The 26,332-nt window shown below is 40.7% G+C and overlaps 2 protein-coding genes across 9 annotated transcripts in view; one reads left to right on the forward strand and one right to left on the reverse strand.

Moving 5' to 3' along the window:
• The window catches only part of LOC100731122 (UDP-glucuronosyltransferase 1-6), a 206,490-nt gene that overhangs the window by 1,173 nt on the left and 178,985 nt on the right, over window positions 1-26,332 (reverse strand). For 6 of the 8 annotated variants that reach the window (XM_063237068.1, XM_063237069.1, XM_063237067.1 and 3 more), the window contains 3 exons: window positions 1,360-1,491; window positions 485-572; window positions 53-272 (listed from right to left, as the gene is read on the reverse strand). In XM_063237068.1, coding sequence (XP_063093138.1) covers window positions 53-272; window positions 485-572; window positions 1,360-1,491 — 440 coding nt within the window. Of the gene's footprint in view, window positions 1-52; window positions 273-484; window positions 573-1,359; window positions 1,492-5,360; window positions 6,240-23,766; window positions 24,712-26,332 lie in introns of those variants that run through there. The other 2 variants (XM_013157626.3, XM_063237066.1) reach the window with 2 other exon arrangements.
• LOC100730839 (dnaJ homolog subfamily B member 3) lies at window positions 9,129-10,124 on the forward strand. The gene has a single exon (XM_013157629.2). It carries the CDS (start codon window positions 9,215-9,217, stop codon window positions 9,932-9,934), a length of 720 nt encoding a protein of 239 aa, XP_013013083.1. The 5' UTR covers window positions 9,129-9,214; the 3' UTR covers window positions 9,935-10,124.

Genomic DNA, 26,332 nt, shown 5'->3' on the forward strand with positions numbered 1-26,332 from the left:
GAAGGAAAGGAGAAGGGGAAATACAGGTAGTAGTCTTTAGCTTTTCACTTACCTTTTGTCATAGATGACTTTTTTTAGAGCATCTGCTATGTCATCAGAAGTCATTTCAAGGACATTCAAGGTCACACCAGCTCCCCGTGTCTCCATGCGCTTTGCATTGTCCATCTGATCACCGAACAAGGGCATCATGACCATGGGGACACCATTGCATATCCCTTCATAAACGCCATGGGAGCCAGCATGTGTGATAAATGCCCGGGTCTTCGGGTGACCTGAGAAGCAAAACAGGGAGGATGCAGGCTGAGTCTTCTAGCCAAACTCAGTGCTGTCTCCATGAGACCTACTCAGACCTCACAGATAAAAAGTCAGGTTGGGCACGCTGGCCATGGTCTTGTCAAGCTAAATGACCCTTCAGGTCAGGTATCCTTAAGCCATTTCTTTATTTAACATGGTTTGACCTACCTATCAAATTGTCCCAACTTACCAAGCAGATCATTTTGGGGTAACCACTTGACAAGTATGGTATTCTTTGCAAGATTTGATGGTGGAGTTCCAGTGTAGCGCCACAGGACCTTGCAGGGACCAAAAAAGAACACAGTTTAACAAAAAGAACATGATACGATTTTTTGGTTTCATTTTTAGCAGCTAGCATGATGAGTTCTCCAAATGACTAGAAGGAACCTGCCAGAGCACATAGGTTAGGAATTAAAAAGACTTTGGCAGTATTCTGCATCTTGACGCAGAGGCTTAGTGGCTAGAGTGTGCTTGCTATGTGAATATGCAAAGCCACCAAGCTGTGCTTTTAGAATTTTTTCACTTTTTTGTGCTTCCCGGGAAAGTTTAGTTAGTAAAGCAACTGGATGCAAAACTATACAAGCAGAAACATGTGAAATAAATTTGATGTCCTAATAAACAGATTTTTTGAGGCATTCTAATTAAATATAGGAGGAAACAATATCACGTTTATTTGTTTTTAACTACAGCCCCTAACACTTTAGGGTCTCTCAGAGAAAGTGGATCTTCAGAGTGCAATGAACCATGGTTGAAGAGTGGCAGAGAGTTAAATTTAAAAAGGGGGAAACAGGGGCTTGGGATTTAGCTCAGTGGCATAAGCGCCTTCCTTGGAAGCAGGCAGTTGTGAGTTCAATCCCCAGTACCGATAAAAAGGAAAAAGACACACACACACACACACAAAAAAAAAAAAGCCAGGAGGGGAAACAACTTTAGATTAGCAGTTGGGAAGCAGCAGGAAATATCAAATGCAAGGTTCCAAGTAGGAGAATTGATCTGGATATAGAAAATCTGGGGTCATAATTCCTGTGAAGATAGATACGAATAAATCATAAAAGGTTTTCTCACCGTTTGAGGTATTTTGCCCAAACCCTCAGCAATGGCCATAGCTTTCTTCTCCGGAATCTCTGAGACCATGGATCCCAAAGAGAAAACTACAACTCCATGTTCTCCAGAAGCATTAACATAAGCTTCAAATTCCTAGAGCCAAAAAAGAAACTTCTGGTTAATTGTTTCTCATATTCTTTGGTGAAGATATACATTGAACTCGGAATCAGACAGCTTCCTCTTAACAGCATGATTAAGGTGGGGTATGGTAGCACATGCCTGTAATTCCAGCACTTGGAAGGTAGAGGCAGGAGGATCCTTGCAAGTTTGAGACCAGCCTAGGCTAGGAAGTAAACTCAAGGTTGGCCTGAACTACATAGTGAAACCCTGTCTCAAAAAGACAAAATAAAGCACACAACAAAACAAAATATGATTAAATATGTATGAAATAAAGAAAAATATGTGTGCACTTCTATTGTATGAAATGCAACACTGGTCATCATTCCTTCCTATAAATTCTGGTCGGCCCATTACCAGTAAGCTTGAGAGCAATCTTATATTTACATGCATTAAACACAATACCTGCATCCCCTCCTCACTCCTTTCTAAAGGAGGAAGGTTTCTTGTTTACAGGGTTACCTGTGGGATTTTTTTTCAAGATAAAGAATCCATGTAATATGTTAACCTTCCAGAGTAAAAGCAGAGGCACATGTATGCATGTGTACACATATGCATATATATCCACACACATGTGCACACACATGTGCAGTCACATACTATGGCAGTTCCACTTGGTGGAAATGGAAGAGCAGGTCGGTATATAAATTCTCTCCTACTGTGGACTGTTAATCACCTAATTAACACTTCGAAGACTCCCAAATGGTTTTATAGGTCTCCAAAATATGATGAGGGCTGAGTAGTTTTGCCTATACCTGAGGGTCCCTGGGGCATGAAACCTTCAGTGTTAAAATCTGAACTATTCTGGGCAAACCAAGACCTTGTGCACATTACCTGTGAGACACAGAACAAATCCAACAAAGCTCAGTATACATCTGTGAAGCAGTGACTTTTGCCAGACTCTAACCTGAATGGGGTGGGACTGCCAAGAGCAACCCAAACTCTTCCCCAGAGCACACCCACTCTCCTTCCAACCAGGCCACAGGCTCCAGTACCCATCAAGTCCTCTGGCCCATCACAGCAGCTGTATCTTGGCCTAGTCTGGTGGCAGTGAACCTACAAGCACATGTGCCCCAGCAGGCTGTCTGTGTCATTGAAAGCTCTAAAAGATTGCCATTAATGGCTAGTCTATGGCTCATCTAAAAGTCAGAGGGGTCAGGCTTGCCCCCTCTACCACCATACTACACTTGAAGTCTGTGGCAAGGACACCCTGCTGATGGCTGTTCTGAAGTCCTCCTTCCCTAGGGCCATGCCATCCCTTTCTCCTCCCCCTTCATTACAGCTGGAGCCAAGCTTACTGCTAAGTAAGGACAGAGGCTCACCTACTCTGATCTTTGTTTCTTTAGACTGCATTCAATCTCCTATCAGGAAGGGAGAGTCAGTTATCCTTCCGAGGCCTACTCAGTTACTAGGAAGTGACTGACACAAGTCAAACACAGCCTCATCCAAAGTTAAATCATAGGATTTAACTGAAGTTTAAACAGTAGACAAGTTTATCTACAAGGACAGCAGAGCTTTTGGCAAAGATAGCATTATCTCTGACACCCTTTATGGGCTCCCATAAAGGAGTGCTCCATCCCCTCCCTGGTAAACTTTGCGATGCCTTGCGTGATTTCACAGGCCATGGAGAAGCCAAAGAGTGAACCAACACGTTGATTGCGTGTAACCTTTGACTCTCCGTCTCCTGTCTCTTTCCATAAAAACATGCCATACCTCTCCACCTCTCAAGGCTTCCGGAAAAGACTTTCCCACTCTGGTGAGATCTCCCTGTCCAAGATGAGAGCTTTAAAATAGAGCCTAAGTTATACCAAGAATTTAGGTTTTTTGTAGTTCTAAGCTTCATATTAGATTTTTTTTCTTCTCGAACATCTTTTGTCTTTCCAGAGTCTGCTACACGTTAGACATGTGTCACTGTATTGTTTGGTGTCCTGAGTCAATCCCATGTCCCTCCAGCTTCCTGGTCCCACGCAGGTGCTCTTCTCCTTGCTCTCTCAGTCTCTGGTCCCCACACCATCCTTCAGTAAGCTGTTTTTCCCAGACCCAACATATGTAGCTATGTACAGCTGCTAATCTGCTGCTGTACACAGATGGTGGCTCACCACGATAAAGAAATGACGAATGACACACCACTCTCCTAGAGTTCAATCCTTTTTCTCTTGTGTTGTTCTTCTCACTTTCAGACCTACCAAGTACAAGTCAAAGCCAGTTCATGCCCTCTCTAGTGACTCTATTAATGGAATAAAGATTTTATCTTTATTCTTTTTTTGTGGTGACAGGGATCAAGCCTACGGGTGCTCTACTACATCCTTAGCCCTTTTTATTTTATTTTGAGACAAAAGGACCTTGATAAGTTGCCAAAGGTGGCCTTCAATCTGTGGTCATCCTGCCTCAGCCTCCCAAGTACCTGAAATTACAGGTACCTGACAATTTTTTTGTAATACTGTGAACTAAACTCAGGGGTTTATGAAAGCGCTTACCACTAAGATACATCCTCAATCCTTTCTACTTTTAGAAATTTTCATACAAGATCTTTATTCTTTTTTAATCATTTTTTCCTTATCTTTATTCTTGAATTTCAGAACTTTTACCAAGAGAGTTGGAAATGGGACAGCTGGCAACAGAGGATTGGAAGTACAGAGTCGCATTTTTTATCTGACAAAAGTGCAAAGAGAAAATAAACAGTAACTTTCCAAATTGCAAAAGTCAGGCAAAGAGAAAATGGCAAAATAAACAAAACATAAAATAAATTGGAAGAGTTACAATCAAATCTAGTCATTGATAAATTCAAGCATGCAAAATGAAACTAATAAAGCAATCTATCTGGCCAGATTAAACGTATCAAAACTCCATGTTATTCAGAAAGAAAAAAAAAAACTCTCAAAGATAAAGGAGTACTCAGGAGGTCCTAGGTAAACGCAAACATAAACCTAGATTAATACTTTAAAAGTGAAATTTCTGATTAAAACACTGAAGAAGACAAAGAAGGCTACTATTAAGTACAATTTACATGAATATTTTTATACCTAAGCCTGCTTGCATCAACAAGGCAGTAACCAATTTATACTCTGCAATTCACCATGTAGACAAATTTATGGGGAAGGAGAACATGATTATATCAATAAGGGCTATGAAAAAGTTGATAAAATTGAGTAACCTCTCCTATAAAAATCCTAAAGTAAAGAAGGGACTGATTTAAATACAGACTATTTGTCCCAAAAATGGCAAGCATAATGCAAAATGATAAAATAAATACCAATTTCCACTCATATCAGCAGCCAGACAAGAATCCTTGATAGTGCCAGAATCATTCTCAGAAAATCTAATGAATTCAATAACCCTGATATTTGGCGTAAACTGCCTGTTGTGTAAGTCACTTATGATAAGAGAAATACAGAAGCTGCAGGACCCAGCTGCCTGCAGGAATATCTAGCAACTAAAACTTTAACCAAGACCATATAGATAGGCAACTTCCCTTGCCAGGATCTACAAATGACAAAGGACTAGTTCAATAAACTTAAACTTTAAGCACTTGGCCCAATCACACCACGGGATATGCCATACATTTTTGTTCTCTACAAAGTGCCCCAAACTCAGCAGTCTATGATCATAGCATTTAATGCCATGAAGCACAAAGTATAAAATGCCCAAGACATGCCTTCTCAAAATCTTAGATACAAAGAAAGTACTTAGAAGGTGATGCTTAAACTCAAGCCTAGACAACTTGTGAAATAAAAATTAACAAAAGAAGTCTCAATATGTTCATTTAGCATATACTTTCAGAAAGTGCCTTCATCTAAAGAACTCCCAAGAATATATGCATGTAAAAGTCTCATTCAAATACACACCTGGGAGAGCAGGTTTTTGTGAAGGCAGTTGATCCCACCAATAAAAGCTGTATTGGGCATGACGGGCTTGGGGTAGTCAAAAACAAAGTCATTTCTGAACAGCCAGAAAGATGCAGAGGATATAAGGTCGTGGACAGTCACATCTCTCTGAAGGACTTCTGAAGCAAGTGGCGCATAGGCAGAATAAACAAAATTGCATGCAACTTTCTCTGTTAAGGTAATGAGTGCATTCTTCACCCGCTGCAGGAAGGTCATGTGATCTGGGTTCAATGACATAGACCTAGGTACATAGGACATTGGGTTGGGGCACAGGGTAGCTTCAAAGTGCATGCCACATGGCAATGCATACAAGAAGAAAACAGCCGGGACAACCAGGTACTGGGCCACGATGGCACCACAAGGGAGGAAAGGGTCTGTCAACACAACATCAAAGCTGCTTTCCACCAGGGAGGCCATCAGCTCCTTGTTGTGCAACAGGTGAGAGCAGCCGGAAAAAAGCATGGCAGAGTCCTTTTTGATCTTCTTGTACATTTTGATCACACGTATCAAGAAAGGATCATTCTCAAAAACAAAATGCCCAAGTAGAGCAAAATTGGTCTCCAAGTCCTCCTTGCTGAATGGCACAGGGTACCTCTTCAAGGTGAAGGGTGAGTCTTCTTTTATATATAAGAGGGCATCAGGTGCCAGGACCACTATTTCATGTCCATTCTGCTGCAGTTGCTGGAGGGCCCCAACCATGCTCAGCCAGTGGCTGCCTTCCACTGGGACCACTAACAGCTTTCCAGCATGGGTCACCAAGGGCCTGAGAGCACACAGCAGGAGACCCAGGATAAGCAGATGTGGGATCCGGGATGCTGTGGCCATGGTGCCTCTGCCTTTGCTCTCTTTCACCAACTCCATATATCCAGAGCCAATGTACACACTAAGTTAATGTTTGATTGTGTCACATGACCAGAGCCACTAACTTGCAAGGATAGCATGAGTTTTACTTTTGGAAATGAAGAGGGTGACTATTGAACAGGTTTCTTAATAGGCCACAATACAAAACATCATAGTACCTTTTAATCCACTAATATTTAAAGAGATCAAGAAAATGTTACAAGAGAGGGAAAAAGGATAAGTGACAAAGTAAACTTCTCCAGAAATAAAACAATATTTTTTGGCCTTTTGGAAACGTGAGAGCATGCCATTGCAGCTCCCTTTGGACTGTGGAGGTCAAAGCATTCTCCTCCACAGCTCTCTTGGCACTGCCTGACCACCATATTGAAATTAGTATTGAGACCAGCAAAGAAAGAAGAGGAACAAAAATGAGAATGAGAGCACAAATGTATTGAGCTTAAACAAAGTACCAAATACTGTCAGGTTAAGCATTCCACAACATATTTTATGTAATCTCTTAGGTCTGTCCTGTAGAGGCAGATACCATAGTACTTCTCCCATTTTACAAAGTTACAGAGGCCAAGAGAGGCAAAGAGATTTTCCAGAGTCCTGTATTTCCTAAGTGGTAGAGTTAAGTTGTAGGCCCTCATTGTCGGTGCCCAGAACCCATAGTTCTTAACAACTCTCACAGTGTCTAGTCTATACCAGTACAGAGTCTGGTATAAGTCCTTGGTTGAAACTTACAACAAATTGTAAGTCAGAGGGAAAACTGAAAGTCGTTGTCTAATTTACACAAATGGAGAAAAGCGAGTCAAAAAGACAACGACAGAGGAGGTTCTCATACAGCACTAGCTGGTGTTCTAGGAGATCAGCGCAGGGTCACCTCCTCCTGAAGAACAGGCAAACCAAGGTGTGGACAGATACTGTGATTTTTATGACTTTCCCGGCATCACACAGAGCTTGGAATTATTTATCTATTGGATCTATCTATTTATTTATTGTGTGGTGGTAGAGATCAACGCAGGGCCTCACACATTCTAGGCAGGTGCTCTACCACTGAGCTACACACCTATCCTTGGAGTCTTTTTGAGACTGCTATATAGCAGCACGGTTTGGGGCCCTACTCTGCTCCAGATCAGGGAAATACTGATTCGTAATCTGAATGTTCAGCAATCTACATCCATCTTTATGAACTATTATGAGAACCACTGCTATGTAAACCAATAAAGCTTCTGCCTTGGAGTAAGAAAAAACCTGTGTCCCTAAGTGTTTATGGACACTACTACACTATCCCTACTACATTCCAGGCACAATGTTAGGATAGGTCCAGAAAATCATGTTAGAAATGGCCCCTGCTATGAGGAAGAGGTCCAGCAGGCAGAAACAAACCTGATTCAGACTCTTCAGCCTTCCCATCAGGACTTCCTGGAATGGACCCCAGTCCCTTGTCCAAGTTTATGGCTCCTCTTTGGTGGTCCTGCTTGATCCCTCTCTCTTCCCTTTACCCTCCATAAGGGATCACTTGCCTTCTCTCAAAATTTGTTTTATACTTTCCCAAACTGCTTTGTTAACTGAACTTTACTCCTGATAAGCTTCCTGCTGCCTCATATTCAGGCTTTCCAAGTGCCAAGTCCAGGGGTTCAAGTTCAGTCAGTCTATGTGATATGAACCTGGCAGTTTGTTCTGGTGAGATTAATGCACCCAGTTAGATCTGCTGCCCTTCATGATGAGTATGAGGAAGTTCATTAGTTAATTATTCTCCTTTTAGAACTAAGAGATTTTTATGGGGTGCTGCCACACAACTGATCAAACCAAGGGATGCGGTGCCAAGATACAATAAAAAGAAAATGGAGAGAACTCAGATGTCAAGAAATCACAAAAAGAAAATCACAGTCATGATAGCAGTTTTAGTGGGAACAATCACAACCTGAGTTCACCCATAGAGCTTTAAATGTGGCTTGCAAGTTTTGATGATGTTGATTTTCTAGTCCAGTGATTCTCATATCAGCTAGGGAACTCTGGGGATCCCAAAGAATTTTTCAGGGTAGTTTTACAAAGTCAAAACAATTACCCTAGCAACGATACTGTCTCCCCCCTCCCCCATTCCTTCATAAATGTACAGGGGAATCTGCAGAGATCATGTTACGATATCACAATAGACAATACAGAAGCAGATGCAAGACTCCAATTCTCTTCTATTAAGCCATAAAATGAAAAGAGATGTGAAAGATACCAAATGACACCCTCTTCTCATTTTTTTTCAAAAAACAATTATTTTCGGGCCAGGGATTTAGCTCAGTGGCATAAGCGCCTGCCTGGCAAGTGTGAGGTCATGAGTTCGATCCCTGGTACCAAAAAAAAAAAAAAAAAAAAAAAAAAAAACCAAACACAAACAATTATTTTCTCCTAACAATATGATTCACGTTGGTAATGAGTTATTAAATTGATTAGTGGATATCTTTTACAATTGTTTAAATTTCTCCTATGATAGAATAACCCGTATAAATGAAAGCAAATGGATTCCGAGGCCAACACGTTTGAGTACTGCAGTCCTCGATAACATGACTGGCCCTGTGCCCAGGGTCAGTAAAAACCCAGTCCTGACAACCCAGCCTTCCCTCAGGCTGAGGGAAAGGTTGATAGAAAACTGCCACTAAGAACAACATTTGCTAAGGTATCAGGAGTCACACTCCCTCTCCGTCCAGGCACCCCCTTTACCATCCTATTTAGAGACAACAGCAAGGCTAGAGCACGGAGCCAGAGGACCCAATACGGTGGGCGGAGCGGCTGTGTATCATAGTTTCTCCAAGCCCCTAGCGCAATGAATTCTGGGATGGGGAGGCAGCCTTCCCTTCAACCAATGAAAAGCCGCCACGTCACAAGGGCGGCCCTGTTGGGCGCCTGCGCCTGACCCTACATTCGTCCCGCCCCACGGGGCTGTGAGCTAAGCTCCAGGCCCCACAAGGCTGTCCAACATGGTGGACTACTATGAGGTGCTGGGCGTGCCTCGGCAGGCCTCGGCAGAGGCCATCAAGAAGGCGTACCGCAAACTGGCGCTCAAGTGGCACCCAGACAAAAATCCTGAGAACAAGGATGAAGCAGAAAGAAAATTCAAGCAAGTGGCCCAGGCCTACGAGGTGTTGTCTGACGCTAAGAAACGTGATGTCTATGACCGCTATGGTGAGGCAGGAATGGACGGAGGCACCAACACCGATGGGGCTTCCTTCGTTGACCCTTTCGAGTTTGTCTTCACCTTCCGTGACCCAGTGGAGGTCTTCAAGGAGTTCTTCAGAGGCCAGGACCCTTTCTCATTTGACTTCTTGGGAGACCCACTTGAGGATTTTTTTGGAGGCCAGAGGAGCTCCCAAAGGAGGAGAAGGTCCGAATCCCTTTTCTCCACCTTCAGTGAATTTCCAGCGTTCGGCAGTGGTTTTTCTTCCTTTGATACAGAATTTACTTCCTTTGGTTCCCTGGGAAATGGAGGCCTTTCTTCTTTCTCTATGTCTTGTGGGAGTGGTGGAACAGGCAGTTTCAAGTCAATGTCGACTTCCACCAAAATAGTTAATGGCAAAAAAGTCACTACCAAAAGAATCATTGAGAATGGCCAAGAAAGAATAGAAGTGGAAGAAGATGGGAAGTTGAAGTCTCTTCTGATAAATGGCAAAGAGCAGTTGCTACGCCTCAACACCAAGTAACTCCCCTCGACTTGAAACACATTTTGAGGGATAGAAGGCCGTTTTGTTAAGATGGCAAGTGAAATCTACTTTCAGACCAACTGTACCCAAAAATTTTTAAACAATTCGTGATAGTGCCGACTTGTTGTTATTGTTGTGATTACATGAATAGAATGTTTTTAAAACCTTTGAAAATATCAGTATACATATTACACTTCATCTTGAGGCAGACAAGGATTATTTTGTAGTGCTAGAACAAAATATTCACAGCACCTTACATTTTTCTGTTTTGTCTGATCTGTGAGCCAGGTAGCTAGCTCTGAAGTGTTTAAACTTTTATACAATTGTGGTGAAAGATTAATATACTAATATTTTTGGCATAAAAAAGGCTTTTTCTTATAAGTAAATGATGGTGGTATATTGAGTTAACCATTGATTAAAGTGTTATAGCTAGGCTGTATAAAAACAGGTAAACCTTGCAGAGTGGATAGAATTTGCTTCCTAGGTTGCCACAAATTTTCGCAATCAGTGCATATGTATTCTATCCAAGTTTTGAAGGCCAACAGTGTGAAATACATTTCACTGGCCTGAAAGCAGGGTTATCCAAGCATGCAAGCTCTGAAGGCTGAGGGCAAAATATTTATCTCAAAGTCTCAAGGTTACATGGACTGTTTTCAGCCCTAATTTGGTTCCTCAACTACAGTGGATGGTGGAAATGAAAAAAAACAAGCAAATGCCTTTTCCTAAGGTTGTACAAGTCTCTCTCATTACATATGGGTGACATACATCAAAGTAGCTTGATAAAAGTCAACTGGCACCTGAAATGTTGATTGGATGAGGCACTATACAGCTATCCGAGAAAATCGTGTTGCCAAGATTTAGACCCCACATGATAGCCTTTATGGAGATAATGTATTTGTGATAACCCATCACAGAATGTCCCATTCCTTAGTGCCTTTCCTTAACATTGTGTGACATGAAAGGGCAACTGAACTAGGTTAAAAATATAGTAAGTTCTTAATTTTTGCAGAGAGGTAATATGGGCTGCACACATTATCAACAAGCTAGGACCATGTGAGAATGGTTTTGTATGCCTTTTCAGGCCCTTGAAATCCAGTCTGCATGGTTCCTGCTTATGACAAGAACATGGCATTCATACCATAAGCATTGTACCATAAGAACAGATGGCCTCTTCAAACCACATCACAGGAATAGGTACCTGGGCAGATGCTTCCTATTTATTAACCATACCAAAGTGTTAGAATGAGACAAACTACCAGGGCTTCTGAAAAATCAATTCCTTTATTCAGGCTAGGGAGCTCCCTCCAGTGAAGATACTCACTGGGTAATTTTCTGGGGTTGGGTTGTTTCAGAAAAAACAGGATATCAGCAGTTTTGAGGTGATAGGAGCAGGTGTAGTGTCACAGCAGTTACGTGTGCTAGAAATCACTCTGGATAGGAAAAATGGGTATGTTCTTTCACAACTGGGTAAAAGATGCTCAGAAAAGAATGCAGCGATAGGCAGAGAGCCTGGCATACCTGAGATCTTTTAATAGCTCTACATAATTTACTAGTTGAGAGTCAACACGGTCACCAGTTTTTATGTATCCTGGATCAGTTCTTTGATGAATGAGCTTTGCCTTCACACATGTGTAAAGCATTTAACTTGAAGGATTCTTAAAATATAAACTTACAAGTAACTCAAAAAAAGCTCAGGTTACTATGGGCCAGTATGTGGATATTCATTTTCTATGGGAGGTTTGAACAGATTTTAATGGAATAAAAACAAGGGTATTTCCTTTGTTGCAGAGAAATGCTGCTCTTACAATACTGTGGGGAGAAGGCCATTTCACCTGCCTCAGGAAATAAGCCACATCCTAGTTACTGTAGTCTGTGAATGTGTTACATAGCAAAAAGACTATGCAGATACAATTAAGGGTCTTGACATATGCAGACTGTCCTGATGAATGCAGATATAGTCAGTGTCAGAAGGACTCTTATTTGAAACGGAGACATGGGAGACAGATCTGAACATAGCATGTTGCATGTACATGCCCCATATTTCCAACAAAGAAAAAGGATATTTTTTAAAGAAGTGTTGTGACTTGCATCTAGATGTCTCCCAAAATCTCATGCAGTCATGAGGAGGGCTTTTGAGAGTGGCTGGATCTAGAGTGTGATTAGTAAATCAGTCTACTGATTGGTTTGGCATAGTGCTGGATAAGATTGAGGGTATGAGTGCTACACCTATCCTAGGGTGGTAGCCTGCATAAAATGTAAGGACAGAAAGAGGGCTAGTGGTCCCTTTTGGCCCACTTGTCCTGAACTGTAACTCCTCTGTGATGCCTTTCTGCCACGGAGCCAGCCTCGACTGAAACCTCTATACACCGTGAGTTAGATAAACATTTCCTCCTTTAATTTGGCTCTTGAGTATTTTGTCTCACCAGTGAGAAAAGACAAAGGGAAAGGGAAACAAGATTAAGTTCACACAAAATGGGAGGAATAAATCAAGCACCATGTATTGTATCAATGTGCAGAATTCTTACATGAAAAGAAACTACCAGACTGATGTTCTTAAAAAAATATTTGAACCTTAGAAATAAACCTCCAACAGAAACTTTTGAAAGTAGAATCAGGAATAGCAATACTGGCATCAGAAGTGGATTATAAGGCATGGAATTCATGGGTCCAAGTAAATAAAACGTAAATGGTTAAGCCTGCATGCACTAATCTAGATGACTTGTGTGAAAGGCAGAAGTAGAATTACAAATTAATTATAAATTATCGGTTATATGAAGGAATATTAGTTAAGGTATGCTTTTGAGAATTGGACAATGAAATAAAGCTTTTTATGTATAAAAAGTGAAAAGACACAATTTGAATGGCTCCATGAAACATTTACAAATATTTGTCACATGATAACCACCAGCTTTATAGGACTATTGAGCACTTGAAATGTAAGGGTTCAAATTGAAACCTGCTGTAAAAGTAAAGTACACTTTAGAGTGCTTAGATCTCCTACAAGTACACCTCTATCCCTTCTGAGAAAGCACTCTTATAAACTATCATGTCAAAAATTTCAGTTTGCTAATTTGTTTATCTTTCTACTGAGTATCTCTAAGCTGCGCTTCTCCCAAGTAGGCCATTTCACAACACAATTTCTCTACTTCTGTACATCTGAAGGAAAATTACACCACCAAGAAGACAGTGATTGCTATATGGACAGTCCTTATAGAGTCACAAAATTATTTATGGTATTGGTCAGATGTGTATCTGCAGAGGTAAGGGGCTTTTGGAACCATATGTCTAAAAAACCCAGAGTGCATGGTTAGAGATTAAAAGACAACCTACAGAGAGCCACAAGTCCAAGAGGATTAAAATACATGTCCTTAAGTAGTAAAAGCTCTAGCCCTCTCTTTCCCATACTCCAACTTACAAATTAGTTTGGCCCTCAAGTCAATAATAATAGGCCACCCTGACCTTCCCCTGTCCTTTGCCTGTCCCCTACATAAATTCTTGCATGGCCATCCTTCTGTTGTCCTTTACACTTGCTTCCTACTTCTGTCAATAAAAAGCCACTGACGTTTCAGTTCAGGGCTGTCAGCTACGAGGCTCTCACATGCCAAGGGGTCTCAGTTAAGGGAAGACCCTCTGCGTCTTCCCAGAGCTTGAACATTGACTCTGGGAAATCTTGTCCTTTGCTCCATGTCATGGTCACAAACTGCAAAAATTGCTCCCCTGTTCTATCCAGATTCTCACTTCTACCTCTGTTCTCAGTGGCAATTGTGAGTTTTAAGCATGCTACTATTAACACCTCAGTACTTTCCTTACCAGAGACTGGTAGAGATGAAGAGGTACATGTCTTTGGATGTGATCCACTCGCTGCCACTACAGACCTTAAATTTACTTAGATAAACTTATCTACTGCAGACAAGCTAATAGTTTATCTCACTAAGACTGTTAAGAGAGGAGGCATATATCTTTGGAGAACTAAGTAGAAAAGCATTTGAAAGTCATTTTAAAAATGGTTTCTGTTGGAAGATTGATTGGATGAAAGCAACAACAAAGCACAGACCTGAGGGAGCGGCTTCCTGCTGATATAGTTGATGCCCCCGATGAAGACCATATTGGGCATGATGGGCCTGGGGTATTCCAACACAAAGTTCGCCCTGAACAGCCACATGGAAGCATGGCTGAGAATATTGACCACAGAAATATCCCTCTGGAAAAGCTCAAAGGCAATGCTTGCATATGGAGAAAGATTAACATAGCAAAGGAATTTCGTGAACAGAGGATACAGCATGTTCTTGACTCTGCAGGAAAATTATGTGGTTGAAGTAGGTTGTGAGAAACTGGGGAATATAGAAGAAAGGATGGGGACACTAGCCTCAAAATCCAGGCCACATGGGATGGCCCGCAAGAAAAACACAGCAAGCATGTGCAGATACTTAGCCATCAATGGCCCACAGGGATCAATGAGGTCAGTTAAAACCACATCGAAGGAACTGGAATTCAGATGGTTCATCAGGGAATTGTCATGACACATTTCCACACAAGCCTGTTCATAGGCTGCTGACAATGTCTTCAAAACCATGAAAGCTTTAAACTATGTCTTCAGAAAATTCTGTTTCAAAGATAAAACTGCTGTTCAAAAATTATATTCTTCCTTAGTATAGAGAAAGGTGTAGGCCTTCAGGGTAAAGAAGTCCTCCCTTTTAGTGTACCAAATGACCTTTGGAACCAGGACCACAGCCTGGTGGCCTTAGGCATGGAACTGTCTCACAGTGTCCTCCATGCTGAGCCAATGGCTGCCATCCATGGGTATCACTAGAACCTTCCCACTCTCAGCCCATGGCGTGACACACACCAGGGGCAGCAGCAGTCTTACCAGCCCTTGCAGAGGCAACTGAAGCACTGTGGCCACGTCCCCAGAAGCCAATAACACTGGTCCACCTAGCTTTACCAGATGGGAAGGAACTGCAAAGAACCTATCTAAGCTATGGTATAAGACTTTCCTTATAAGGGAAGCACCTGCAAACAACTCATCTGTGGTGTAAGAGTTTCCTTAGAAGGATCTGCAAAGAACTCATCTAACCTATGGTGGAAGTTTGCTTGGGCTAGATAATATAACAGCTGGAGAGTGCTTGCCTAGCATGGACAAACTAAATCCTAGGTTATATCCCCTACCCTGGGCCATAATTTTAAAAAGTACTTCCTAAGAATCCTAATATTTGGAGATTCCAAAATGGTTACTAATCTGTGACTACTAATTATCACAGGGCATACACTCATAATACTGGAGATCTACTCTCCCTTTAAAGTGAGTAACTGTGGGAAAGCACTGCTTTAATTGTGAGCAAAAACAGAAGAAAAACCCAGAAGCTTTGGAGAACAGAACAGAGATTGAGAAAAGTTTGCTTGAGCAGAGGATCAAGGTGTAGGTGAAAATAAAAATGAGGGAAAAATGCAGAAAATGCAAACAATCTATGCTAGATCCCAACATTTGATAAATGTGCAGTCTCAAGTGCAGACAGTAGACCTAGAGTTTACACAGGACACCCCCACCATGGAACTACTTTCTACTTTACAACATATAATTGTGTTATGGTATCCGGGAGCACCTTGAGAAGGCCTGCTCCCTACTTTAAGGAGTCAAAGGTCTCTTTTTACTACCTCTGTGAACCCCCAGCATGAGTCACTAATCTCGCAGATATTGACTTTGGGAGTTATTTGCTAAGCTACAAAGGAAAGTTTCTGGAACAATACCACTGAGTTTTATATGGCGGCAAATTGATCTGTGATACTTAAGTAAAAGACACTTTCTCTTTAGGACTATCATCTTGGGAAACCCTCTACAGGAACTCTAGGGGGATGCAAAGCTGCGTGTCATAAGACATAAGTTTCAGGATACCAGAGCGGGAAGTGGTTAAAGTAGGTGGAGGTTCTTCCCCACCTCTGGCTTCAGTGTGGATTGAGTGACCCATCGTGTGTCTCCATGCAGCCATCACCATCACACAAAAGCAGCAACTGGCATAAATTCTGCCTGAAGAGTGCCCTTAAATACAGTTTTTCCTCTTCATTTTCTTCATCTCTCCCTTGCTTTTCTTCTCCTTTTTTATTTCATCTTTGATTTTTCTTCATCTCATCTCTCCTTTGTCAAGTCCTTAGTTGGCTCTTTTTCATGCCTTCTCTTTTTCCTGTTCCCTTTTAGAGAACTTTTCTTTCGTCCATTTTTGGAACCTTTAATTTGATCTTTTCCTTCTTTTTGTCTTTGTTATTTTTCTCCTTTTTGTATTTTTACTCTTTTTATAGATTTTCTACTTTAAAACTTTTCATTATCTACTAAAATGTTAGATTATTTGATTCTGCTTACGTCCCTCTTTTATATTATTGATGAACACAGTGGTAGCTGTTTTCAGTTGCTTATTACTGTATTTAATGACCTGGTTTGTTTGTAGTGATTCTTCCTGTGACTCATGTTATTTTTTTCTTAGGGTTGCTTGAGATTAAGACCAGTGCTGCAAGCACACTGAACTGGTGTATTGCTACTGAGCTATACATCTAGCGTAGTTGTAAGAAACTATGCTTTATCCAACCCCAAAACTAGTCTCAACAGAATGTTGGTGAATCAAAACAAAAGAAAAGCAACAATGTCGCATGAACCAGAACCTATCTTTATCAACCCTGATATAAATGTTCTGAGTTTTCCTACTAAAACACACAGACTACATAATTAGACTGAAAACCAAGACCTACCTGTTTGTTGTCTAAAATAAACTCATCTTCTGGAAAATACATACACGAAATTGAGAAGATGTAGATGATATTCTAATCAAATGGAATCTAAAACTAGGTTGGATTAGCTATATAGGTGGCCAAGAAAACAGGCTTCAAGCCAAAATGAGTTTAAAGCTACAAAGAAGATCCATACCAATAAAGTGAACAACTCATGAAGAGGTAACTGTTCTAAATATTTAGGCACTGAACATAGAAGCAAATAGTTTCATAAAACAAACATGAGACAGCGAGACAGAGAGACAGAGACAGAGATTCTAATACAGTAATAGTATTACTCATTAACCTCCTCATCCATATAGACATCATCCACGCTCCCCCTTAAGAAGTCAACAACCATAGTTAAATGTCAAATGGACAGAGAGACAATTACAGCGTTTTCCACCCAACTGCTACAGAGTACAGATATTTGGGACGATGAGATGGGAGGATCACATGTTTGAGTCTAGTCTGGGAAATTTAGAGAATTAGGAACACTGTCAGAAAAGAAAAAAATAGAAAAGGACTGGGAACATAGATGAATGTGAAAGTCCTAGCTACAATCCCCAGTAAAACACACACACACACACACACCCTTTTCATCAGTACATGCAAATTTCCCCAAACAGATCAAATTTAAATCCATTGAGATAAAATAAGTCTTAATAAACACAAAAACTGAAATAACTTCTTGTCTCTTAATAGGCAGACCATAATGAAAGAGAAACAGCACAAATTACACAAACAGAGATTGAACAGTACTTTGAAAAAGCAGCCAATCTTTCCAGAAATAACAGAGAAAACTGTTAAGTTCCTAGAATCAAATGAAAATGAAAAAACAACCAATTAGAACCTAGGAGACAGAGAAAAATTATAAAAGGTCACAAATAAAAATGCCTACATTATAAAAAGTGATTTCAAATAACCTAATCAGAAAGTAAGACCTCAGAAAATCAAGAACAAATCAAACACAAAGTCAGTAGAAGGAAATATATAATGAAGAGCTGAAATTAATGACACAAAGACAAAGATTCAATGAAACAAAGGACTGGTACTTCGAAAAGCTAAACAAAATTTGATAAACACTAGCCAATTAACTAAAAGAAAAAAAGGCCCAAATAAATGAAATTGGAGACAAAAAGCAAATATTATAATACATATTACCAAAATCCAGGGGATTACAAAATATTTTGAAAATGCATATGCCAACAAATAAGAATATCTAGAGGAAGTGGACAACTTTCTAGATACATATGACCTACCAACACTGAACAATAAGAGGATATTTAAAAACTACATCCATGATCAGCAATGTGATTGAAGTAATAATGAAATCTCTCAACAAAGACCCAATGGGATAGATTCACTACTGAATTTTATTAAACTTTTAAAGGAGAATCAATACCAATGCTCCTCAAAAATCTCCATGAAAAAGAAAAAGAACATATTCTTTCAAGTGCATTTTATGCAGCGAGTATTATCTGCTACCAAAGCCAGATAAAAATGTAACAAAGAACTTACAAATATCCTTGAGGAATATACATGCAAATTTCCACCGCAAAATACTTGCAAATATAATCCATCATCACACTTTAAAGATCATATACCATGATTAAGTTAATTTGATTCCAATGATGCATGGCTGACCCAGCATAATAGAAACCAATAAACATCATACACCATATGAAAAGGACTGAAGATAAAATTTACATGATCAGTACATGCAGAAAAAGCCTTTGATAAAATTCAACATCCTTTTAGGAGAAAAACCCAGACTAAATTAGATATAAAGGAGAATACATTAACATAATATAGGCTATATGTGACAAACTCATAGCCAGATTGTATTAAACTGGAAAACACTAATAACATTTCTTTATAGTTACAATGAGACAAGGATATCGCTCTCATCAATTTTATTCTGTACAGTGATGGAAACTTCAGAAAAATCAGAAAACATAAAGAAATAAATGGATACAAGTAAGAAAGGAGAAATTGAACTTACCTTGTTTGCACATAATATGAATTCTTTACATAAAAGTCCCTAAAGAATCCACCAAATGTCTTTGAGTACTGATAAATGTGATAAAGTGAGATGATATAAAATCAACATGTAAAAATTGATATCCTTCTGTACATTAACAATAAACATGCTGAGCAGGATATCAGGAAAACAATTCCATTCACCATATCCTCAAAAATAAAATACCTAAGGATAAAACTAACTCAAAAGGTGAAAGGTATCTAATTGAAAATCATATAATGCTGCCAAATAAAATTAAAGAGTACAGTTGAAAATGGAAAGAATTCCCATGTTCATGGGTTGGGAAAATTAATATTGTACCATGAGCACACTATCAAAAGTTATCTATAAATTTAGTTCAATCCTCATCAAAATATGAATAATGTTCATCACAGCACTAGAATAAAACAAACTTAAAATTCACGTAGAAACAAAGAAAATCCTGCACAAAGTACAAAGAAATACTGCACAAAAAGAACAATGCTGAAGTATCACGAAACATGATTGCAAACTATGCCATAGGCACTGAAATAAAAACAGCATAGAATTGATATCATTATAGACAAATGGAATAAGGTAGAGGACTCAGAAATAAAGCCTACATTTGAAGCCATCTAATTCCTGACTAAGGTATCAAAAATGTACATTGGAGAAAGGGCAGTTATGTTCCTTCAACATATGTTACTGGGAAAACTGGATATCCTACTATGGGAGACTGTAACTAGATCTCTCATAACCTGTACAAATAAATATATGAAAAATATAGCCATCAGGGAGATGCCAATCAAAACTAAATTAAAACTCAATCTCACTCCAGCCAGAACACATGATGGTTAAGAAAACAAAACACATAAAACAAATGCTGGGGAAAAGATCCCTTAAATACTGTTCATGGGAATGTAAGTAACTATAGCCACTGCTACGACTTGTGCCTAGAATTCCTCACCCCAAACTTTTGTACAGTCATAGATGGGATTTTTTTCAGAAGTGGCTGAATCTAGAGAATGTGACTCTTATATGGTGTAAGGCTAGCAATAGGTGTTAGGAAAAAGGGTAGGTGATTACTAAATTAGTCCACTGATTGGTTTGGCACCACCCTAATCCCAGTAGCCTGGATACGATATAAAAGACAGAATGAGGTCTGTTTTGTCTGTTGTTTGCTTTGCTGTGTTCTGCCCACCATGAACTATTTCTCCTCTGCATGCCTGTCTGTATGCCACTGCCTTGGAGCCAGCCAATTATGGATGAAACCTCTATAGATTGTGAGCTAAATAAACCTTTCCTTCTTTAACTTTGGGTGTCAAGTATTTTGTCTCAGCAACAAGAAAAGTAACTACAACAGCCTCTATGGAAGGCAGAATGAAAGTTGTCCCTACCACCCCAAAAAATTAAAAACAGAACTTCTGTATCAACCAGATATACTATCTTTAGGTACATATCTAAAGACAGGAAAGCCAACATACTGTAGAGATACTTGCATATCCATGTTTATTGTGAAATTATTCACAATATTCAAGTTATGGAAAGAGACTAGATCTTATAAGTGGATGAAAAGATAAAGAAAATGTAGTAAATATACACAATGCAGTATTTATTACTAACCATAAAGCAGAAAAAATAGTGTCATTTGCAGAAGAATTGATGGAACTGGAGATCATAATGTCGCTCATTACTGGGATCCCATAAAGGGGATGTTTGTCCTTAAACAATGGCAAACATCTGTGTGTGTGTTGCTTTTTTCAAACTTAATCCCAAGGCAGGTAAGAATTATTTCATAGTGCCAGGGTAAAATATTCACCTCAACACCTGGAAACTCCTAATTTTTTCAATTTTACCTGAAATGCTAACCAAGTAGCTCGCTCAGAATCATTTAACTTCAAGATTTTACTCAACTGTTGTCGGCAATAAGAATATATTACTGATACTTTTGGATGAAATGAAATTCAAGGTGTATTCTCAATGTACACAAATGCTGGTGATACAGGTAGCGCTGATTAAAAACAATGTGTAAATACAACATACAACCTGGATTCCATTAAAACCAGTAAAGCTAGCAAAGTGGATGCAAATAGTTTCCTATGGTTACTAAAATAATTTCCACCAATTTGTGACATAACTCAATATGCATTTATTGTGTGCAAATTTTGGAGGCCGAAAGCCTGAAAAGCACTTCACTGGCCTGCAAGAAGGTTAGCAGCACCACACTTGCTCTGAAAGCTGAGGGAAAAATATTTAGCTCAACAGTTCAGGGATACTTAGTTGGCTAGTGGCATATTAGGACCATACTCCATCCTAATTTAGTGCTATGCATATTAGGACCATAGTCAGTCCTAACTCAGTGCTATGAACAAGTTCTGTGATATGAGAGAGAGAGAGAGAGAGAGACAGACAGACAGAGAGAGAGAGACAGAGACAGAGACAGAGACAGACAGAGAGACAGAGAGAGAGACAGAGAGAGAGAGAGAACACTTCTATAAGAAAGGCCAGTGTGTGGATATTTGTCTCCCACGAAAGGATTGAGTGAACTTTCGGAGTTGGAAAAACAATGGCATTTCCTCGGGTGCAAAGACCAGCACCTGAGCCCACTGTGGTAGCCCTGCACATCAACTCCCTAGCACACTCACATGGCCACACCAAGCAGGCGACCAATACCCACGGGAGACTTAAGACTCTGTGAGGCCATCTCATCAAGATCCCCAAATTCAAAGACTCCACAGCCCACTGCCTTGGCTTCTGCTTACCTCATATACTGGAACACATTTGGAAGACACCACACTGGTTTCAGGTCATTAGGAATCAACTCAACCTCTTCCCTTTTCGTGTCACTCTTCTCTATCGAAGCTGGAAGAGACACCTTCCCCACCTTGGAGAATCAATTACCTCCCTCTGTTTTGCTTTCTAAGAACTTCTAATTTCACTTTCTCATCCCACACTCTCAGGAAATGCAAACTGCTTTCATTTTCTCTTTTCTCAGTCTCCTTTCCACCCATTCAGGATGAGTCAGTCACCAGGAATCTAGTGGGACTGCACTGTAGGAGGTCCTTAGTGGTCTCATGACCCAGCGTAACAGCTACTCTGTTTTTACATACTCAGAACTCAGCTCTGTGAAGGGAGAGTTCTCTAAGCTGGAATACATTGGTTTCCTTTTTGGTTATTTTTTCCTCTTATAGGGTGAGAATTTATGTAAATCAAGTAGAATGTTCCATTTGAAGTATCTATACCAATAATAGTGAACCTTTTAAAGCTGTCAATCATATGACTAGCTCACGGAAGTACATGGGCCACATGTTCACCACCATGGATCAATAGTTCACAGTCCAAAGGAATTCTTTATCTTGCAACATTCTGCAAAGAAGTTATTTGTCAGAATGGCAGAGCAGACAGTAGGGATATAAAGCAAAAAAGACGATTTTGTTTCCAAATGAACAATGAAAAAAATAAAAAAGTATAATGTTGAAAATAAAATCCATGACACAAATTCGCTCCTCCGAACATGCTGTTCCCTGGATGCCAGGGAAACAGAGATGAGAAAACTGAAGAGTAAGATGACAGTTTTCCTGTTGTCCAGATGCTCCTTGAGAACAGAAATTCGTTGATGATGGGAATTCTTAAAGAAGAAATCGGAGCAAAATATTCTGCAGAGAAACACCTGCAGGTCTTGCATTACACTTGGGTTTAATTAACTTCAGGTTTAATCCTTGGGGAAGGCAGAATAATGGCAGACACAGATCCTAGTCATTGAAACCTGTTAATGTCACACTACAAGAAAAAAAGGACTTTTAAAAAAGATATGTGCTTAAAGATCTCGAGATGGGGGAACTGTCCTGGTTCATCAGGGTGAGCCCACTGTCACTGCAAAAACTGTTATAAATGAAACAGGGAGATGTGAATATTACCGACCCAAATGTACCACACTACATGTACACAGATGAAAACAAGTCATCAGATTCCAAAATTAATGGAATTGGAAACTAAAGGAGAAAAGAAAAATGAATGTAAAAAGAGTAAGACTTTGTTACATGGGAGGAATAAAATCCAGCTAGATAAGAGATAGATAGGTAGGTAGATAGATAGCTTTTGAATTGACAGAATGCTGGTATGAAAAAGAAAACTACCAGATTGGGATAACTACAAATGTTCTGAACTTTAAAAGCAAATGTTCACAAAATTATTTAAACTTAAAAGTAAGGAGACAGATGACTAAAAAGTAAACAGGAGTAGCATGGGTTCCTATGAGGTGAATTATAATGGATATTTGTTAAAGATAAAACTGTAAGAATAAAAGCACCCACATGCATTGATCTTGCTGTCTCATGTACAAAAATCCCAATATGATTTGAGCAAGTATCAGTTACAGAAGGTCACATAGTTCAATTCTATGAGACATCATTAAGAGAATTATTAATCAGTAAAGGTTATTCTCTAAAAACTTGGAAATATTTAAGTTGGGTGTATCCATGGAACATTTACAAACAACCACCACATAGTAGACACTTTACATACGGCTAAGGAACACCTACACTGGGCCAGTCCACATTTGGATGTGCTGTAAAAGTCAATTTCTTCTGCTTCCACTGAGTGCTTAGATCTCCAATAATACATCTCTTCCCCTCCAGATAAGACCATTAAAAGTGACCATGTCAGCAATTGCAACTTGCTGATTCTTTTATCTTTTCCCCCCAAATCTGCAAGCTATCCTCTTCCCTGGTGAGTCACATCACAATCCATTTTCTCTACTTGGCAGAAGCTAAAGGAAATGATACCACCAGGAACATGACTGACACAGGGGCAGTCCTGGTGGGGTCACACCAACTGGCTCATCAGACAGTCCTGCTACAGGTCCACAGCCTTGCCTGTCCGTGTGCTCCATGGACACTGCAAACCTTACTTAGGTAAACTTAACTACTATAGACAAGTTAATGGTTTATCTCACCAAAAACTGCTAGGTGGGGAGGTACACATCTTTGGAGAGCTAAGTAGATAAGAAAGCGTTTGAAAGTCATTTTAAAAATGATTTCTGCTGCAAGATTGATTGGATGAAAGCACCAACACAGACCTGAGAGAGCGGCTTCCTGCTGATACAGTTGATGCCCCCGATGAAGACCATATTGGGCATGATGGGCCTGGGGTATTCCAACACAAAGTCTGCCCTGAACAGCCACACGGAAGCATGGCTGAGAATATCGACCACAGAAAGGTCCCTCTGGAAAAGCTCAGAGGCGATGCTTGCATATGGAGTAAAAATAAAGTGACAAATGAACTTCCAGCCCAGAATATGCAGCATGTTCTTGACTCTCTGTGGGAAACTCATGTGGTCAGAATAGGTTGTGAAAAAGTGGGGAATATAGGAGGAAGGGCTGGGACACTGTGCAGCCTCAAAGTCTAGGCCGCATGGCATGGCCCGCAGGAAAAACACAGTAGGAATACGCAGATACTTAGCCAGCACTGCCCCACAAGGAAAAACAGGGTCTGTTAAAACCACATCGAAGGAACTGGAATTCAGATGGTTCATCAGGGAATTGTCACGCAGCATCTTCACACAAGACTGTTCATAGCCTGCTAAAAACTTCCTCAAAGCTGTGAAAATTCCAGACATTCTCTGCAGAGCATTCTTTGTTTCAAAGATAAAGTCATTTTGGCTGGAAAACAAGTGATTATATTCTTCCTGCGTATAGGGAAAGGTGTAGGTCTTTAGGGTGAAGAAGTCCTCCCCTTTGAGGTAGAAGCTGACCTCTGGAGCCAGGACCACAGCCTGGTGGCCTCGGGCGTGAAGCTGTCTCACAACATCCTTCATGCTGAGCCAGTGGCTGCCCTCCAAGGGTACCACCAGCACCTTCCCAGCCTCAGTCCATGGCATGACACACACCAGGAGCAGCAGCAGCCTCACCAGCCCTCGCAGGGGCACCTGCAGTGCTGTTGCCATGTCCCCAGAAGCCGACAACTCTGGCCTTCCACCCAGACTGCGCCTCCTATTTGGCTTCTTCATGTTCATTACCTTATCATGAGCAAGATATCATATCATTGGAAGATAGGGTGCCCTCCCTACATTAATCATTGATGATTAAACCCATCCCTGGATTTTATTTCTACGGTACTCCTTTGACTTCAGCACTGAGAGATTGATCCTGGAAAAATCCTGATCTGTTGTTTTCTCTGAGGGAACATCTAAGTTCAACTTCGTGTTTTTTCATCCAATTTTCCAAAATAACACCTGGAAACCCATTTTAATTAACCCCCTCCTTTTCGCTGTCCAAGGGCTTGCTAGGAAGTTGTTGCTGGGCTCTGAAGAAAGACATACGCTTTGGTCCCAGTGTGACTTCACAGGTGAATTTGACCCTATAGTAACTTTAAATTCTTTTTTTCCATTCATGAACAACACAGATTACATCAGAAAACACGGCTTGCCCCAGACAAGGGGGGGTGGTGCGGGGCTCCAGCATGGTTCACTGTGCACTCCGGGGTAGCCCTGTAATGAGCACTCTAGCTGAAGCAGCTGGGAGCCTGGGAATAGCTAGAGGGACTACGAATTCAAGTTTGGGAATTTGGTGCTACTGAAGGTACTGCTGAGAATTGTGTATGTACTCCGTGGCATAAGGTTTTCAGCTCTGTAAGTCACACCTGGGCAAAACCAGGCTAAGCAATGAATGACACACAGGTGCCCTCAGAGAGCATCACTTTCCCATGGGCATCCCTGCTATGAACATGGCCTCAGTTCTGGCTCTGTGCGCCTTTCTTTTCTCCTGAAAGCTAAAGGCCCTGGTCATCTTCAGGTTGTTAGGGACCAGGTTGGGCCTTCATCATGGGCTTTGTAACAGCCTGAGGTTTGTGGTCAGGTTTTCCCTACCAGATCATTGCAGAGCCATGTCTTGATAAGGTTAGAATCCTCCAGAGCACTATGGACTACATAATTTATGAGCTGTTAGCCTTGATATGTCAGATTTGTGGAGTTAAAAAGCACCTAGTAGATTAGGAAGGCATGCTCCTAAGTGTGTGTTGGTAAGTGATGGAGGTGTGGCCTGGATACTATCTGAACCCTTTGCCCACTGTTCTCTGGCACTGTTCCATGCCCTACACTGTTGCCTACCTGCCAGGGACTTCACTCTGACACGCTTTTTGCCATGATATTCCTGCCTTGGGACCAGATGACTGTAGGCTGAACTTACCCAAATGAGCTAAACTAACCCTCTTCTAGCCCACCGTTGATGGTGGGTATCAGGTATTGTAATACAGACACTGGCACAACAGAAGTGCAGTTATTGCTGGATTATACCTGGCCATGTGGTTTAGAAGCCCTTGGCACTAGCTTGCTACAGGAATTTGGCAAGATTTGGAGACACCAGCTTCACATGCCTTAGGATGCAGGAAGCAGGGCTTGATGTGCGGCTGCAGTCAGAGCCCCGAAGACCAGAATGTCGTCGGGAATGTGGACAGAAAAGGTGAAGCTCGGGTTCCAGCTGGAAACAAGGACTTTACTGGAAACTGGACTAGAGGCCATGTTGTTACATCACGGCAAGGAACTTGTCTAAACTTTGCCCTTGTCTTGAAACTTTACAGAGACTGAGATTAAGAGCAGTAGAACAATTAATCTGGTGGAGGGAATTTCAAGGCCACTTAACATTCAG

The sequence above is a fragment of the Cavia porcellus genome, unplaced genomic scaffold (genome assembly GCF_034190915.1).
Source record: "Cavia porcellus strain 051 isolate PalLab524CR breed Dunkin Hartley unplaced genomic scaffold, mCavPor4.1 scaffold_26, whole genome shotgun sequence".
Taxonomy (NCBI): domain Eukaryota; kingdom Metazoa; phylum Chordata; class Mammalia; order Rodentia; family Caviidae; genus Cavia; species Cavia porcellus.

Excerpts from the sequence above, each read along its gene's own strand:
- LOC100730839 (XM_013157629.2), top strand. The coding sequence starts at position 9,215 with ATGGTGGACTACTATGAGGTGCTGGGCGTGCCTCGGCAGGCCTCGGCA.